Here is a 14,614-nt window from a genome sequence, read left to right as displayed (position 1 = left end):
ATTACTTATTAATTATTAAGAGTGGGGTGAGGTAAATCTGTCATTATATGCAGATGACATGATACTATATAGAGAAAACCCCAAAGATTCCACCAGAAAACTATTAGAACCGATAAATGAATTTAGTAAAGTAGCAGGATACAAAATGAATATTCAGAAATCAGTTGCATTTGTATACACCAATAATAAACTATCAGAAGAAGAAATCAAGGAATCAATCCCATTTACAATTGCTTCAAAAACAATAAAATACCTAGGAATAAATTTAACCAAAGAAATAAAAGACCTGTACTCAAGCCACAGCAATCATGAGAAATAAGAACAAAGTTGGAGGTATCACGCTACCCGACATCAAATCATACTACAAGGCTATAGTAATCAAAACAGCATGGCACTGGCATAAAAACAGACACAGATCAATGGGACAGATTATAGAGCCCAGAAATAAATCCATTCATATATGGTCATTTGATCTATGACAATGGAAGCAAGAATTTACATTGGGGTAAAGATAGTCTATTTAATAAATGGTGCTGGGGAAACTGGACTGACACATGCAAAAAAATGAAACTGAACCACCTCCTTATGCCATATATGAGAATAAATTCAAAATGGATTAAAGACTTAAATATAAGACCTGAGACCATAAAACTCCTAGAAGAAAATATAGGGAGTTAATTTGCAGACATTACCCTGAGTAATATTTTTAAAAGAAAAAATAAACATTTGGGATTACATCAAACTTAAAAGTTTTTTCACAGCAAAGGAAACCATCAACAAAACAAAAAGGCAGCCTACTAAATGAAAGAAGATATTTGCCAATGTTGTATCTGATAAGGGGTTAATATCCAAAATTTATAAAACAGTCATTCAAATCAACACCAAAAAAAACAACTCAATGAAAAAAATGGGCAGAGGATATGAAGAGACATTTCTCTAAAGAGGACATACAGATGGACAACAGACATATAAAAAAGTGCTCAACGTCACTAATCATTAGAGAAATGCAAATGAAAACCACAATGAGATACCACCTCACTCCTGTCAGAATGTCAATCATCAATAAACCAACAAACAACAAGTGCTGGCGAGGTTGTGGAGAAAAGGGAACCCTGGTGCACTGTTGGTGGGATTGCAGATTGGTGCAGCCATTATGGAAATCAGTATTGGAGGTATCTCAAAAAACAGGAAATGGAACTACCTTATGACCCAGCAATTCCACTCTTAGGTATCTATCCAGAGAAACCCCAGACGCTAATTCAAAAAAATGTATGCACCCCTATGTTTATTGCAGCACTATTTGCAATAGCCAAGGCTTGGAAACAACCAAAATGCCCATCGGTAGATGACTGGATTAAGAAACTGTGGTAAATTTATACAAAGGAGTATTACTCTGCTATAAAGAAGAATAAAACCGTACCATTTGCAATGATATGGATGGACCTAGAGAACGTTATGCTAAGTGAAATAAATCAGTTGGAGAAAGACAAATGCTATATGATCTCACTTATATGTGGAATCTAAAGAACTGAATACATGAGCAAAGTAAACAGAAATAGTCCCAGAGATATAAAGGAAAAACTGATGGTTGCTAGATGAAAGGGGGGTCGGGATGAGGGAGAAGGGGAAGGGATTAGACAGCATAAATTGGTAACTACAATACTGCCACAGGATATGAAAGACAGTTTGCAGAATATAATTAATAGTGCTGTGAATATTTTGTAGGGTGTCAGATTGGCACGAGTTGTTAAAGAGACCACTTCAGGGACGGTGTAGATGCTTGACCACTGCACTGTACACCTGAAGCTGAATAATATTGAATGTCAACTATAATTATATATATATATATGTATATATATATTATATATATGTATATATTATATATATGTGTGTGTTTATAAATATATATATAATATAATTAATTATATAATATATATATAGTCACAAGATATGGAGTATAGCATAGGGAATAGAGTCAATGGAATTGTAATAGATATATACGATGTCAGAGGGGCAATAGATTGGGGGAGGGGGTTATCACTTTCTGAGGGGTAAAATGTATAACTGTTACATTGTTTTGTACACCTGAAACTAATAATAATATAAAAGAGTGGGGGATATTGAATTTATGTGGCGATATATGGTAGACATCTCCATCAAATGATCAAAATTAACATGAACAATAATAAGAAATTAATATCACATGTCTTCCGGTGAAATGCACCAAGAAGGATATATCATTACTCCTGTGATGTAACTTCTAAAAAATGCATCACTTGGATCTAATCATAAGAAAGCATCAGCCAAAACCAAATTTATGGACATTTTTATTTTATAAAATAAAGGGCCCAAAGACTGAGAAATTTTTCCAGATTAAAGGTGACTAAAAAATGCAACTCAATGCAATGTGTGGTCTTGGATTGGAAAAATAAAGTTGCTGCAAAGAACAGCATTAAGACACTTGGCAAAATATGAATATGGTCTTTATGCATGTATCAGATAATGTATCATTGTGAAAATTTCTGAATTTTATAATTGCACTATAATTATGTAACAGAATGTCACTATTCTTAAGAGAGGAGCTTAGAGCCAATGCAGGTGAGGGGGTTGCTGCATGGGTGTGACACTGTAGCAGATTCAAAGCAGTTGCAAAATTGCCAAAATTCAAGGAAAGGCAAAACAGATCCTACCTCTTGATTGAAAGAGTTTCAAAGAAATGTAGGTGTATGTTAAGGAGGAAGGAGGGGTGGTAGATGAGGGTAAAGGGGATCAAATGTATGATGATGGAAGGATAACTGACTCTGGGTGGTGAGCACACAATGTAATATATAGATCACATATTACAGAACTGTACACCTGAAACATATATAATTTTACTAACTAATGTCAACCCAATTCATTTAATAACAATTTTTTAAAAAATAAAATGAGAAAAAAGGCATTTGCTAAAAGTAAATCCTAAAAGTTCGCATCACAAGGGAAAAAACTGAATGAGATGATTAAAGTTAACTAAACTTACTGTAATGTTCATATATATATATATATATATATATATATATATATATAGTCACTCTGTATACCTTAAACTTATTCAGTGTTTATGTCAATTATATCTTAATATAACTGGAAGACAAAGAAAACACTTTCCTCTTCCTTACTAGCTTCTAAATTCTTCACATCTGCTGAACTTAAGACACTCGATCAAGAGACAATTTCCAAAGAGATATTTATTGCTGGAAGTCTCTTTGTATTTTCTTGGCACCTCTCAGAAGGTGGACCCTAGAAGTGAATGCTCTTCCCATGGTGCAGGGCTCAGAGGAAAGACGTTCATGCCCCATTTCCCAGGATATCGACTGTTTTGGAGGGGCTGGTCACTCTGAGGATTTGACCCGCTTAAAAGGTATGGGGAAATTCATCTTCCTTGCACTTAAAACTAATATTTGAATTTGTCTTCACTGTAAAGGGCCTCATAAGCTGATCCCTACAACTTCTTTTCTTTTGTTTTATTTTATTGGGGAACAGCCATGGTCATTGTTTACACATTGCTTTCATGCTACAATGGCATAGTTAACTCTTTAAGGGAGGGCGCAGCTCACAGTGGCCCATGCGGGGATCGAACCGGCAACCTTAGTGTTATCAGCACCATGCTCTAACCAACTGAGCTAACCAGTCATCCCCAATCCCTACAACTTTTTGATTCAGGCAATAAGTCATGACAGTAGACCCCAGGCCTGATGGTTTCAGCATATCTCTTCTGAGGTCTTATCCAAAGCATCCTAGGACTTTACCTTGATGTGATCCTCCTGTGGGTTGCCTGAATTTTCCATCTGGAAGGAGGATGTCTGTGTCATCAGGAATGACATCCTCAGCTCAGCAACTATAACATAAGTGAAGCATTATAAGAATGAATAGAGAGAGAATTGGTTTTGGAGTCAGGTAAACCTGGGCGTGATTCCCAGCTTCACTATTTATTATTACAGTTGAGTTCAATACCCCATCATAGCTTGTTTCCTGATGTCTCATGGTTCTTTAGAAATGACAACTGTAAATAACCTAGTTCACAGTTGATAATAAAGAAGGTATGATTGAGTTTGTCTACATGTCTTAAATACAGGATTGCGAGCTTTTTGAGTACATGCCTGAATCATCTCTACTTTCCCCAAAATCACAGTATAGTACTCTTTCATATGATATGTTAGTTGAGCTCAACAGTTATTATTCAGGAGAGCTAAATTAGATCTCATTCTATTCCCCTTAAATATAATGGGCTTAAATTTGGTGATTATTTTCATCTTTAATTTCCATATTCCTGTGGAAACTGCCTATGTTAATATTAGTGTTAATATAATAGTGCTCATGTTAATATTAGTCTACTTAACACAGAATGTTAAAAATGTGCTGCATTGTGACTTTTGTCATAATACATGTTTTCAGTGTTTGAGATAAATGGGGTTTTGCCTGGACATGGTATAACTCTATTGTCCATCAGATTGATTCATATACATATAGCAGTAATTTTACATATAGAAGATTCAGTAACACAATAATATCATTGCCTGGATAATGGCTTTGAATATCTAAAGGTCTAGATTTTATAAAAATAAATTTTTGTATTTTCACAAAATTTTACAGTCTTTTCTGAGTCACCTTATAAGCTTTTTTTCCTTAAAAAGAGGTTCATACACTTACAAAGCATCTTCACGTGGACCAGAAGTAAAAGTTATCTATAATTCATATTTCATCAGCACACTATGAAATACCACAATGACTTACTGCAGTCAAGAAAGTTAACTTCTTGCTTACCTCTCTTGTCCATCCTCAAGTACAACTTTAAAAGTCTTTAATATACAAATAGCAACTGGATTCCACATATAAGTGAGACCATATGGTATTCATCTGTCTCAGTCTGACTTATTTCATTTAGATGTGGAATCTAAAGAACAAAGTAAATAAACAAACAAAACAGAAACAGACTCATAGATACAGAGAACAAACTGATGGTTGCCACATGGGAGGGGGCTGAGGGTGAAAAGAGGGAAGGGATAAGAAGTACAAATTGGTAGTTACAAAATAGTCACGGGATGTAAAGTACAGCATAGGGAATATAGTCAGTAATATAGTTGCAACAACTATGTATAGTGCCAGGTGGGTACTAGACTAATCAGGGGGATCGCTGCATAAATTATATAAATGTCTAACCATTATGCTGTACATCTGAAACTAATAAAAATAATATTGAATGTCAACTGTAACTGAAAAAAATTAAAAATAGCAACTGTAGAGCCACCAATCTTCTCAAAACCAAAGAAATACATAAAAGTAGAATTTTACCAAATTTTAGGAATTTGTCTCTCTGAGTTTCCACCTTTTGGCTCATCCCATTGACATACGCTGGTTTTGCAAACCCTCTGCGGAATGGCGGAGTAGCTTATGGAAATCTGTTCCTTCCATGTAAGGCATTTTTTTCTTGACTCTTCATCTTCCTAACTCCTACTCATTCTTAAGGTGTCGATTTATGGGTCATTTTCTTAAAGATTATATCCCTACCTCCTCTCCCCAAATGAGTCAGGGTTTTTTTGTTTGTTTGTTTCTTTGTTTACTGCTATGAGATACCAGAACACTGTATTCCCTGTAACACAGGAAACAAATAATCCATTTCCTATTCATCCACCAGAGGTTAAATCTTGATGAGAAAGTGCAAGGAAGACTTGATATTTTACTAATACAACATGATGGAGACTGAGTTTTAATATTCTAAATGAACAAACTTTTTATTCAGGATCAAAAACAGGTAGTAGGAAATAGAACCTCTTTCACATCATTTGTAGTTGTCCCCTAAGAGAGAATCATGCTGAACAAAACTTTTCCTTTTGTATTTCCTAGATATAGCAGTTGTACAGACTGATGATGCCTCATGCAGGACAAAAGGGTATGAAGAGGTTTATGCCTCACATAATGAGGCTTGGGAGAAGCTTCCCAGTGTGGACCTCCCAGCCTGGTCCAAAAATGACTTGAGAGAGCAAGAAAGAAGACTAGCTAGGGATTTGCATTGTGGCTACGGAGTGGGGCTAGGTGGGGAGTCCTGCAAGTGGGCAGGGCCTTGCAGAGTGTCAGTCTTCCACTGGGGCCCAAAAGGAAGCCCCAGGTTTCCTTATTCATTTCCCCAGCTGTGGGGCAGAAGGGCAAGAAGAAGGAGTGAGATTTAAGCTGTTGTCATTTATGCATCTGAAAATGGAGTCATACACTTTATTACAGGGAGGTTAGTAAAATATATTAAAAGTGTAAGTGAACAGATTAATAAATCACCCATCATTCAAACTAATAATTATTAACATCTTCACTTATTTCCTTTGTTGTTGTATGCTGCTTTTATGTAGGTGGGGTTGTTTATTTTAGTATATATGGCATATGTGTGTCTGTACATGTGGGTGTGTGTTTTTCATTTTTTCAAAAAGAAGAGTAATCATTTTTTTAAAAAGAAGGGGTATAGTGCTCCAATTACCTTTTAAATGTGTCTTAAAGCTATAATAAATAAACATTGTGTCACTGGTTTAATAACAATATGCAGCCACATGTAATTTGAAGAAAATGTAATTGCATTCCACAAATGGGAAGTAAATCAATAGAAAAACTTTAAGTTTAACGAAGTGTCTGGATACAAGAAATAACCCAATATAAAAAGTATCCCTTTAGACCAAAGCCAAAAGATAATTCATCCTATTCACAGTAGCAAGAAAAGCAGAATACCTATGAATAAACTGAAAAAGATGAATGGGTGCCTTTATGAAATATATTAAGAATGTCCTATTTAATTGTAAATCATGTTGTAGACATATTTTTTTTAACTCCAGGGGTTAAATGCCATTATATTAAAAATACTAATAGATTTTTGTGTCATGTTTTTATTGGGTATGGGCAGGGCAGGATGGTCCACTCTACATAACAGAATGGACAGCCTATACACAACTTTTCTCATATATTAAGTTCTTATATGTCTTGTATGGCCTTCTATGTCTTAATGGCATTAATAACATTGAAATGCTAATAGTCAGAAAATATTTGTAATTAAAATAGCAGGTGTTTCTTATCCCTATGTAAAAATGTCCAATATAAAACTAACAAGAGCCGGCCGAGTGGCGCGATGGTTAAGAACTGGCTTGGGACGCCAGAGGGCCCTGGTTCGGATCCCACATATGAGGGCCAGTGACACTGCCCTCCACAGCTAAGATGCTGAACAACAGCTCGACCTGGAGCTGGGCTGCCGTGAGTCACCGGCGACGGCGTAGGCTGCAGCCCCTGTGGCAGTGGGTTGCCATGGGCTACCGTGTGTAGCCAGCAGCCAGCGTGAGCGGCCAGCAGCTGCAGTGAGCGGCCATCCACGACTGATGTGCCTCACCCGGGAAGAGCGCAATGATGGTGCCAACTTGGGCCAGTGAAGCAACGTCCTCCACAACTAGACTGAAGAACAAAAGGACAGCAACTTGTCTGTTCCCCTTCCCCGATTCCCCAATAAAATCTTTAAAACAGAAAAAAAAGGAATAATGGGTATACCAGAAGAGTGGAAGAAGGGAACAGAGAGCCTTTTCAAACAAATAATCAAAGTGAACTTCCCAAACCTATGGGAAGAACTGGATCCCTGAAGATGAGAAGGTAACAGAACACCACTTATGTCAATCCAAAAAGATCTTCTCCAAGGCACATTATATTAAAACTGTCAAAAATTAACGACAAAAAAAGAGTTCTCAGTATAACCAGGGAAGAGAACTTGGTAACCTATAAAGGAAACACCATTAGGATACCATTGGATTTTTCAGCAGAAACCCTTCAAGACAGGAGAGAGTGGAATCAAATATTCAAATTATTGTAAGAGAAAAATAACCAGCCAACAATAATATATCCAGCAAAGTTATCCTTTAGATGTAAAGGAGAAATAAAAGTTTTTCCAGACATGCAGAAGCTGAGGGAATTTACCACCACAAGACCTGCATTACAAGAAATACTGATGGGCGCTCTTATACCTGAAACAAAAAGATGAAGGAATACAAAAATATGAGTAAGATGATTAACAGACAGACAGAAGCAGGAAATTGCAACTCTTGTTCAGGATAGAGTATTAAACACTTAAATATAACATAAAGATTAAAGGAGGTAATAAAATTTAAAAAGAAGACGAGCTACTGCAATTTGCAAACAAACACAGCATAAAAAAAGGACAATTTATGACAACAAAAACATAAAAAAGGAGGGGAAAGGACTGAACTTGCACAGATGATTGGAGATAAGATGCAATCAGAAGAAAAAGAATTACTGTATATATAAAAATTTCTTTAGCGTAAACCTAATGGTAGCTACAAAAAAATCTAGAACTGAGACACATAACATAATAAAGAGGAAATGGAGGGAAAAAATTACAGAATACCACCAAACTAAAACAAGACACACACGGGAAAAGAAACAATGGAGAGACAGAGCTACCAGAAAACAAAAGATAAAATGGCTATTGGATATCCTCATATATTAATAAATCACTGTAAATGTAAATGGACTGAACTCACCAATTAAAAGGCACAGAGTAGTGGGATGGATAAAAAACCAAAACCCTATCAAATGCTGCCTTCAGGAGACATGTCTCAGTTGCATGGACAAATAATAGCCTCAACGTGAAGGAGTAGGAAATGTTACTCCAAGCAAATGTCATCCACAGAAAGTGGGTGTAGCTGTACCTATATCTGACAAAATAGATTTTAAGATTAAAAAGGGTAACAAGAGACAAAGATGGACATTTTATAATGATAAAGGGGACAATACATCAAGAACACATAACACTTATCGTTATATATGCACCCAACCTGAGAGCACCAAAATATATAAAGTGACTACTAATAGAACTAATGGGAGAAACTGACAAAAATACAATTATAGTAGGGAACCTAAATATCCCATTGACAGCAATGAATATATCATCCAAACAGAGAATCAATAAGAAAATATCGGCCTTAAATGACACATTAGACCAAATGAACATAATCAATATTTACAAAGCTTTTCATACCAGAACAGTAGAATATGCATTATTTTCTATAGCACATGGAACTTTCACAAGGACAGACCATATGTTGGGACACAAAATTAGCCTCAACAAATTTAAGAAAATTGAAATCATACCAAGTATATTCTTTGACCGCAGTGCTATGACATTGGAAATCAACTGCAAAAAGAAAGCAGGGAAAACCACAAAGATGTAGAGATCAAACAACATGCTACTAAACAGTGAGTGGGTCAAAGAATAAATAAGAGATGAGATCAAAAGATACATAGAGATTGTTGAATTATTATGGCAGCAGTGAAATTTGGAATGGTTACCACTTACAACAGGACAGTGGCAATATGGAAAAGTACGTAGCAGGGAGATGAACCTCCAGCAAATGTTGATCCCTTTCCAAATGGTGTTAGTAAGACAGTTGCAGCTACAGATCATTCCCCTCAGTTAATTGCACGGGAAATCATGCAATCCTGCTGACCACACCAATTGTTTTGTGCCAGTCTCAGATGATAATGCTATCCACTAGAAATGCCTGGGGCACTCACCTAAGCCCACAGTGTGCACTACATATAATTTCCCCTTTTTGAACCAATGTTGTGGCTGAACTGGCCCTTGTGGTTCTTATTATGATTGTAAGATGCTCTCAGTAATAACCATCAGGGAACTGAAAAAAAATCAAGGTTTATTACTTGCAGGTGCTGGAGGGTACACGGCATGCTTGGGGCCATACAATGAGGCCATAAATGAGACGAGAGAGAGAGAGAGAGAGAGAGAGAGAGAGAGAGAGAGAGAGAGAACACAGGCCTGGGACACTACTGTTATTGGAGTTGAGCATGTGAGGCCTAGTGTTTCATGGGTTCACTCTTTATTGATGAGTTTAAGACATAACAGTAGAAATTAAAGTATGGGGAGGGAAAAACAAGTGGGTAAATGGTCAGATATCAAAATCAACCAGAAATCTCTAAAACAAAGAAAACTTTAGAATAAACGTTTTGTTTTACCTAGTTATGTTGCTGACAATGTGTTTATGCAAGCCCTTATACAAGTTCTACCTCCTTTTCAAAGCTTCTCTCACTACCCCACTTTTCACAGATTGCTCCTCTCTTTCAATTCCTCTTTCACAGATAGTAAACCGTACCACAGTGTAAACCTTTGTGGGTACAGATTGTAGGAGAAGACCTGAGGCCAGAATTATTACAAAAAGGGATGACTTTCCAGTGGGGTAACAAGACAGTCACCTGTGTTGCTGCTATGAGCTAAGGGCAATGCCAACCCTGTGGATAACACAGCCACTGTAAGACTGAGGGTAGTAGGTTCTTTCCTCTTTTCATAGACTATCCTTTTCAGCTACCATTATAAATCAGAAAGGCAGTCCTAATTCTAAAGAAGGCTAGTTAGGTGCAGCCAAAATCAGAGGGACAGAAAACAGAGATGGCCAAGAGCAACCAAAGGAGTGAATAATGCAAATTTGTAGACAAAGAAGTAACTTGCCTCTGAGTACTCCTATATATTGATAGATACAGAATTAAGAAATTTACAGAGGCAACTGGCATGCAACTGTAGGATACATGCAGTGTATCCCAGGTGAAAGGGAACCTATTAAAGACAGTTTTGAAGATGCTCAGAGACTAAAAAGGCTTTAATCATTTTGTAAATCAAGAACTATGCTTCCTATAAGCAGGGCATAAAACTGTCTCAGGTTTATAAATGGAAAATATATCTAAACCAATCGTATTCATTCAATAGTTGGGGCAAGCTATATGTTCACTGATTCCACAAATATTTAGTAAGCATCTAGTAGACACTGTTCTAGTTGCTGAGATTCTGACAGTGAATAAAACAGACAAAAATAATTCTGTAAAAATAATCTTGGACATTTCATTGTCTTTTTCCATGCACATTACTCCTATTCCTTGGAAGTGAGAGGAATTGTCTGGCTTTGTGAAGAGGGAAATGATACTGTACTGGATGAAGAAAAAGCAAGACACACGAACTGCAGCTAAGAAGGATGGAGAAGTCCAATCACTTACTGTTTATTGGCCCCAGGGTACTGGCTGCCTGGCCTTAGTTCTAACTAATACCCATAATACCAACATCCAAAGATGACCTATGGCAGAATCTTGTCTATTACTTTCTCTATGCATGTATTTACATATATGTGTATTTTTCTATTTGTAAAAATTTGTCTTAAAACGTACGTACTCTTTTGTATAATGCTTTTGTCACTTCAAATTGTGGGTCTGAGAATTTACAAATGCATTAAACTTTAATATTTAGATGTGAAAAAAGACGAAATAACACCACAGATGTTCAGTAAGGAAATATAGAACAAAACCCATATTTGGAAAATCTGATTTGGCTTCTTAATGATGAAAACTTCTTTACAGCAAAGAATCCCATAAAAATTAAATTGTAAATGAAAATAGTTATTATACAACATGTAAAAATATATGTAATAGGCATTAAATAGTTTCACCTTATTAGAAGCTTTTAGCAATCAATAAGAAGAAAATATAGGTAAACCTTTCAGAAATCAGCAAAAAATATGAAGACATAGTTTACCAGAACATTTTTGAAATCTCTCCCCCCTCTAGTAATCAAAGGCCAAATGAGACACTACTGTTCACCTTTTTAAATTGCTAAAAGTTGTAGATAAATGGCTATATTCAATACTGCTGACAGTTGAGTTCTCTCATACTTTGGCATTCGGAGTGTGAATATGTACAATCTTTAATACTGATCAGAAAGCCTTTGGCTCAGTCATTTCCCTTGTACAAAAACATTCTCAAGGAAAACCTGGAGGCGGGGCCAGGCTCAATGAAAGGCTGGAGAAAGGGGGAGGGGCCCCGCACCAGAGCTTCTGTGACGTTTGGAGTGTGCCAAAGGGTCCCAGTGAGACTAGGGCCTAGGCAGACAACTAGGGCCTAGGACATGGCAATGCCATGACAACAAAGTCTCCGAAATAGTCTTCTTTCTGGGCTCTGAGAACCTTCATCTATGGGATCCTTGGGCAGTCGGATCCTGAGACACACGGAATCAGAAATAGCTGAACCGCGTGAGCCAGAACCCCAGGCAGGCCCCAGTTATGCATCTGGCAGCCGAAAACGCAGGCAGAGCAGCAGGCACTCCCTGGGCCAAGAGTCTGAGAACAGCAGCAGCATGTCTCGAGATCAGGAAGAGTATCTACAAGTCGTCAGCACAAGCCACGGTAAAAAAGTAAAGATTACATCTGAGCATGCTTACCAAACTTTATTTTTGAATGCGGAAACCAGTGACATTAAAATCCGTGCTCTGGGGAAATTATGGTGTTTACACAAAATGTTTTTGTGTCAGTCACGCTACTTTGCTACTATGTTTAGAGGTTCTTGGAAAGAATCTCACAAAGATATTATTGACCTGGACATTAATGACCCGAATATAGATGCAGAATCCCTGCACTTTGTATTAGGCTCCTTGTACAGGGATGAATATGTCTTAAGCGAGCCCCTTCAAGTTCCACGAGTTTTGGCAACAGCACGCCTGCTTCAAGTAGGGGATTTAATTCGGCAGTGTGATGAGACCATGAAGAAAATGATTAATGTGAAAACTGTATGTAGCTATTATGCAGCAGCAGAAACCTATGCATTAGATTCTGTAAAGACAGGCTGCTTTGAATGGCTTCTCCACAATTTGATGACACATCCAAGTGTTGAACTTTATAAAGATCTCAGTGTAGAGCTCATGAATCTGCTCATTTCTTCATCTAATTTATTCGTAATGCAAAAGGAAATAGATGTATACACCACACTGAAAAAATGGATGTTCCTTCGTCTTAACCCAGCTTGGGAAGGCTCAACAGAACAGCTTTTAATTCATGCAAACAACTGGTTTTCCAGGCATAGAGAAAGTGCTGGTGACACTGCCTTCCTTGAAACCAAACAAGGTATAACATTTCAATCAGTATTTAAAAAATTAAGGTTTCAGCATATGATCTGTGACCTGGCCTCCACAAGAGTTATTGAGCAAGATACTCTAATACCGTCAGAATGGTTATCAGATGTTTATAAACAACAATGGTTTGCCTTGCTTAGAACACAACAGTCCAGGAAAACTGGGCCCCAAGTCATTAATGAAACAGAACTTGAAGAATACAGCATGAGGTGTGGTAGAAAGATTGCCAAGAATGGTGAATACTGCTGGAAGTGGTCAGGTTACAACTTTGGTTTTCCCTTGCATGTTATCTTCACCAGCCACTATATAATTTTCAAGCAAAGTACTTACAATTATTCATGTGACAGTTCACAATCTCAAAGAAATATTGCATTCAGATTAACTTTGGTATGTTTTGATTCGAGTGGGAAAGTAAGTTTCAGCAAAACAACTGGTTATAAAATCCTTACATTTGCAAAGGATGAAGAACAAATGGTAATGAAGTTGGATGGCTTAGCTCTGAGTTTCCCGTTATATGTCTTCTGTAACTTCCTGTTTATATCATCAGAAAATCCAGGAAACTGATCATCTTGTCAATTAGGATATATCAGCATTTTGAAAACTTCTCATGTTTCATTTCATTTAATAGCCCTACTGTTAAACATAATACAGATGACTAAGAACAGAAATGAAAATCTTTCAAATGTGAAAACTATGGTAAATAACTGCTTTTTATCTTCATTTTATTTCTATATCTTCATGAAGAAAAAGTTTAATTCCAAGAAAATATCTGTGAAACCAAATAATTATGCTGGCATCTCTTCCTTGTCATTTATCATCAACAGTCAAGCTCCAAATGGAAATGAGAGACTGTATTTCCAAGGAACCGAAATTAACTAACTGGTTACATAAATTTTACCCTAACTAATATTGAGACAAAATAAACAATTCTCTTCTGTGCTGAAATTATTTTGCAAATGTGGCTTTATTTGTGAACTATTATAGGGGAGAGTCAATTATCAGGTAAAGCCTGATACTAGGGACTCTTTTGGACTCTACAATATGGTTTTAAATAGCCAGACAAATGATGTCAGGTTTTATAACATTACATATTATATAATTTAGTGTTATTTTATAATTCATCTGCCACATGGCCCATTTTCTCTATGGTTTGGAGAACTCATATTGCTGACTATTTATCTGGAAAATACTATATTTCCCACACTTAAAGAGTGGAAATATGGATTAAAGAATATATACACATATTATAAAATTATATATTATGTAATATAAACATTATATAATATATAATTATAATTATAAAGTAACACATATATAAATGCATAATAATGTCATATTTAATATTATAGATTATATATAAATAATTACATGCAAATAAATGTTTTATAGCTTATAATGATCAGAGAAAAATAATTTTTGAAATGGTCGAACAGATCTTGTAAACTAAAATGTATTTCCATAAAACCCAGTTATTCCTATGGATATCCAGATATGAGTAATTTCAAAGTAACTTCTTCATTTTTTATTATTTGTGCTTATATTTGGTTCACTTTTCATTTTTGCCAGAGTTTGTTCTGCTTGTCTGCAAAGTATTTAAGGTGACATTTATTTCAAAATAAAAGCAAGATGATAAACAGACAA

At 36.2% G+C, this 14,614-nt stretch overlaps 1 protein-coding gene across 1 annotated transcript; it reads left to right on the top strand.

The window, feature by feature from the left end:
• The first annotated feature begins 12,040 nt into the window (after window positions 1-12,040).
• LOC109377893 (putative germ cell-less protein-like 1-like) lies at window positions 12,041-13,656 on the top strand. The gene has a single exon (XM_019634365.1). The coding sequence runs from the start codon at window positions 12,041-12,043 to the stop codon at window positions 13,535-13,537; it is 1,497 nt and encodes a 498-aa protein (XP_019489910.1). The 3' UTR covers window positions 13,538-13,656.
• The last annotated feature ends 958 nt before the right edge of the window (window positions 13,657-14,614 follow it).

This window comes from Hipposideros armiger, unplaced genomic scaffold (assembly GCF_001890085.2).
Source record: "Hipposideros armiger isolate ML-2016 unplaced genomic scaffold, ASM189008v1 scaffold_1608, whole genome shotgun sequence".
NCBI lineage: Eukaryota > Metazoa > Chordata > Mammalia > Chiroptera > Hipposideridae > Hipposideros > Hipposideros armiger.
This window is presented reverse-complemented; position numbering and strand designations above follow the sequence as displayed.

Coding starts and splice junctions, on each gene's coding strand:
- LOC109377893 (XM_019634365.1), top strand. CDS start 12,041: ATGGGATCCTTGGGCAGTCGGATCCTGAGACACACGGAATCAGAAATA.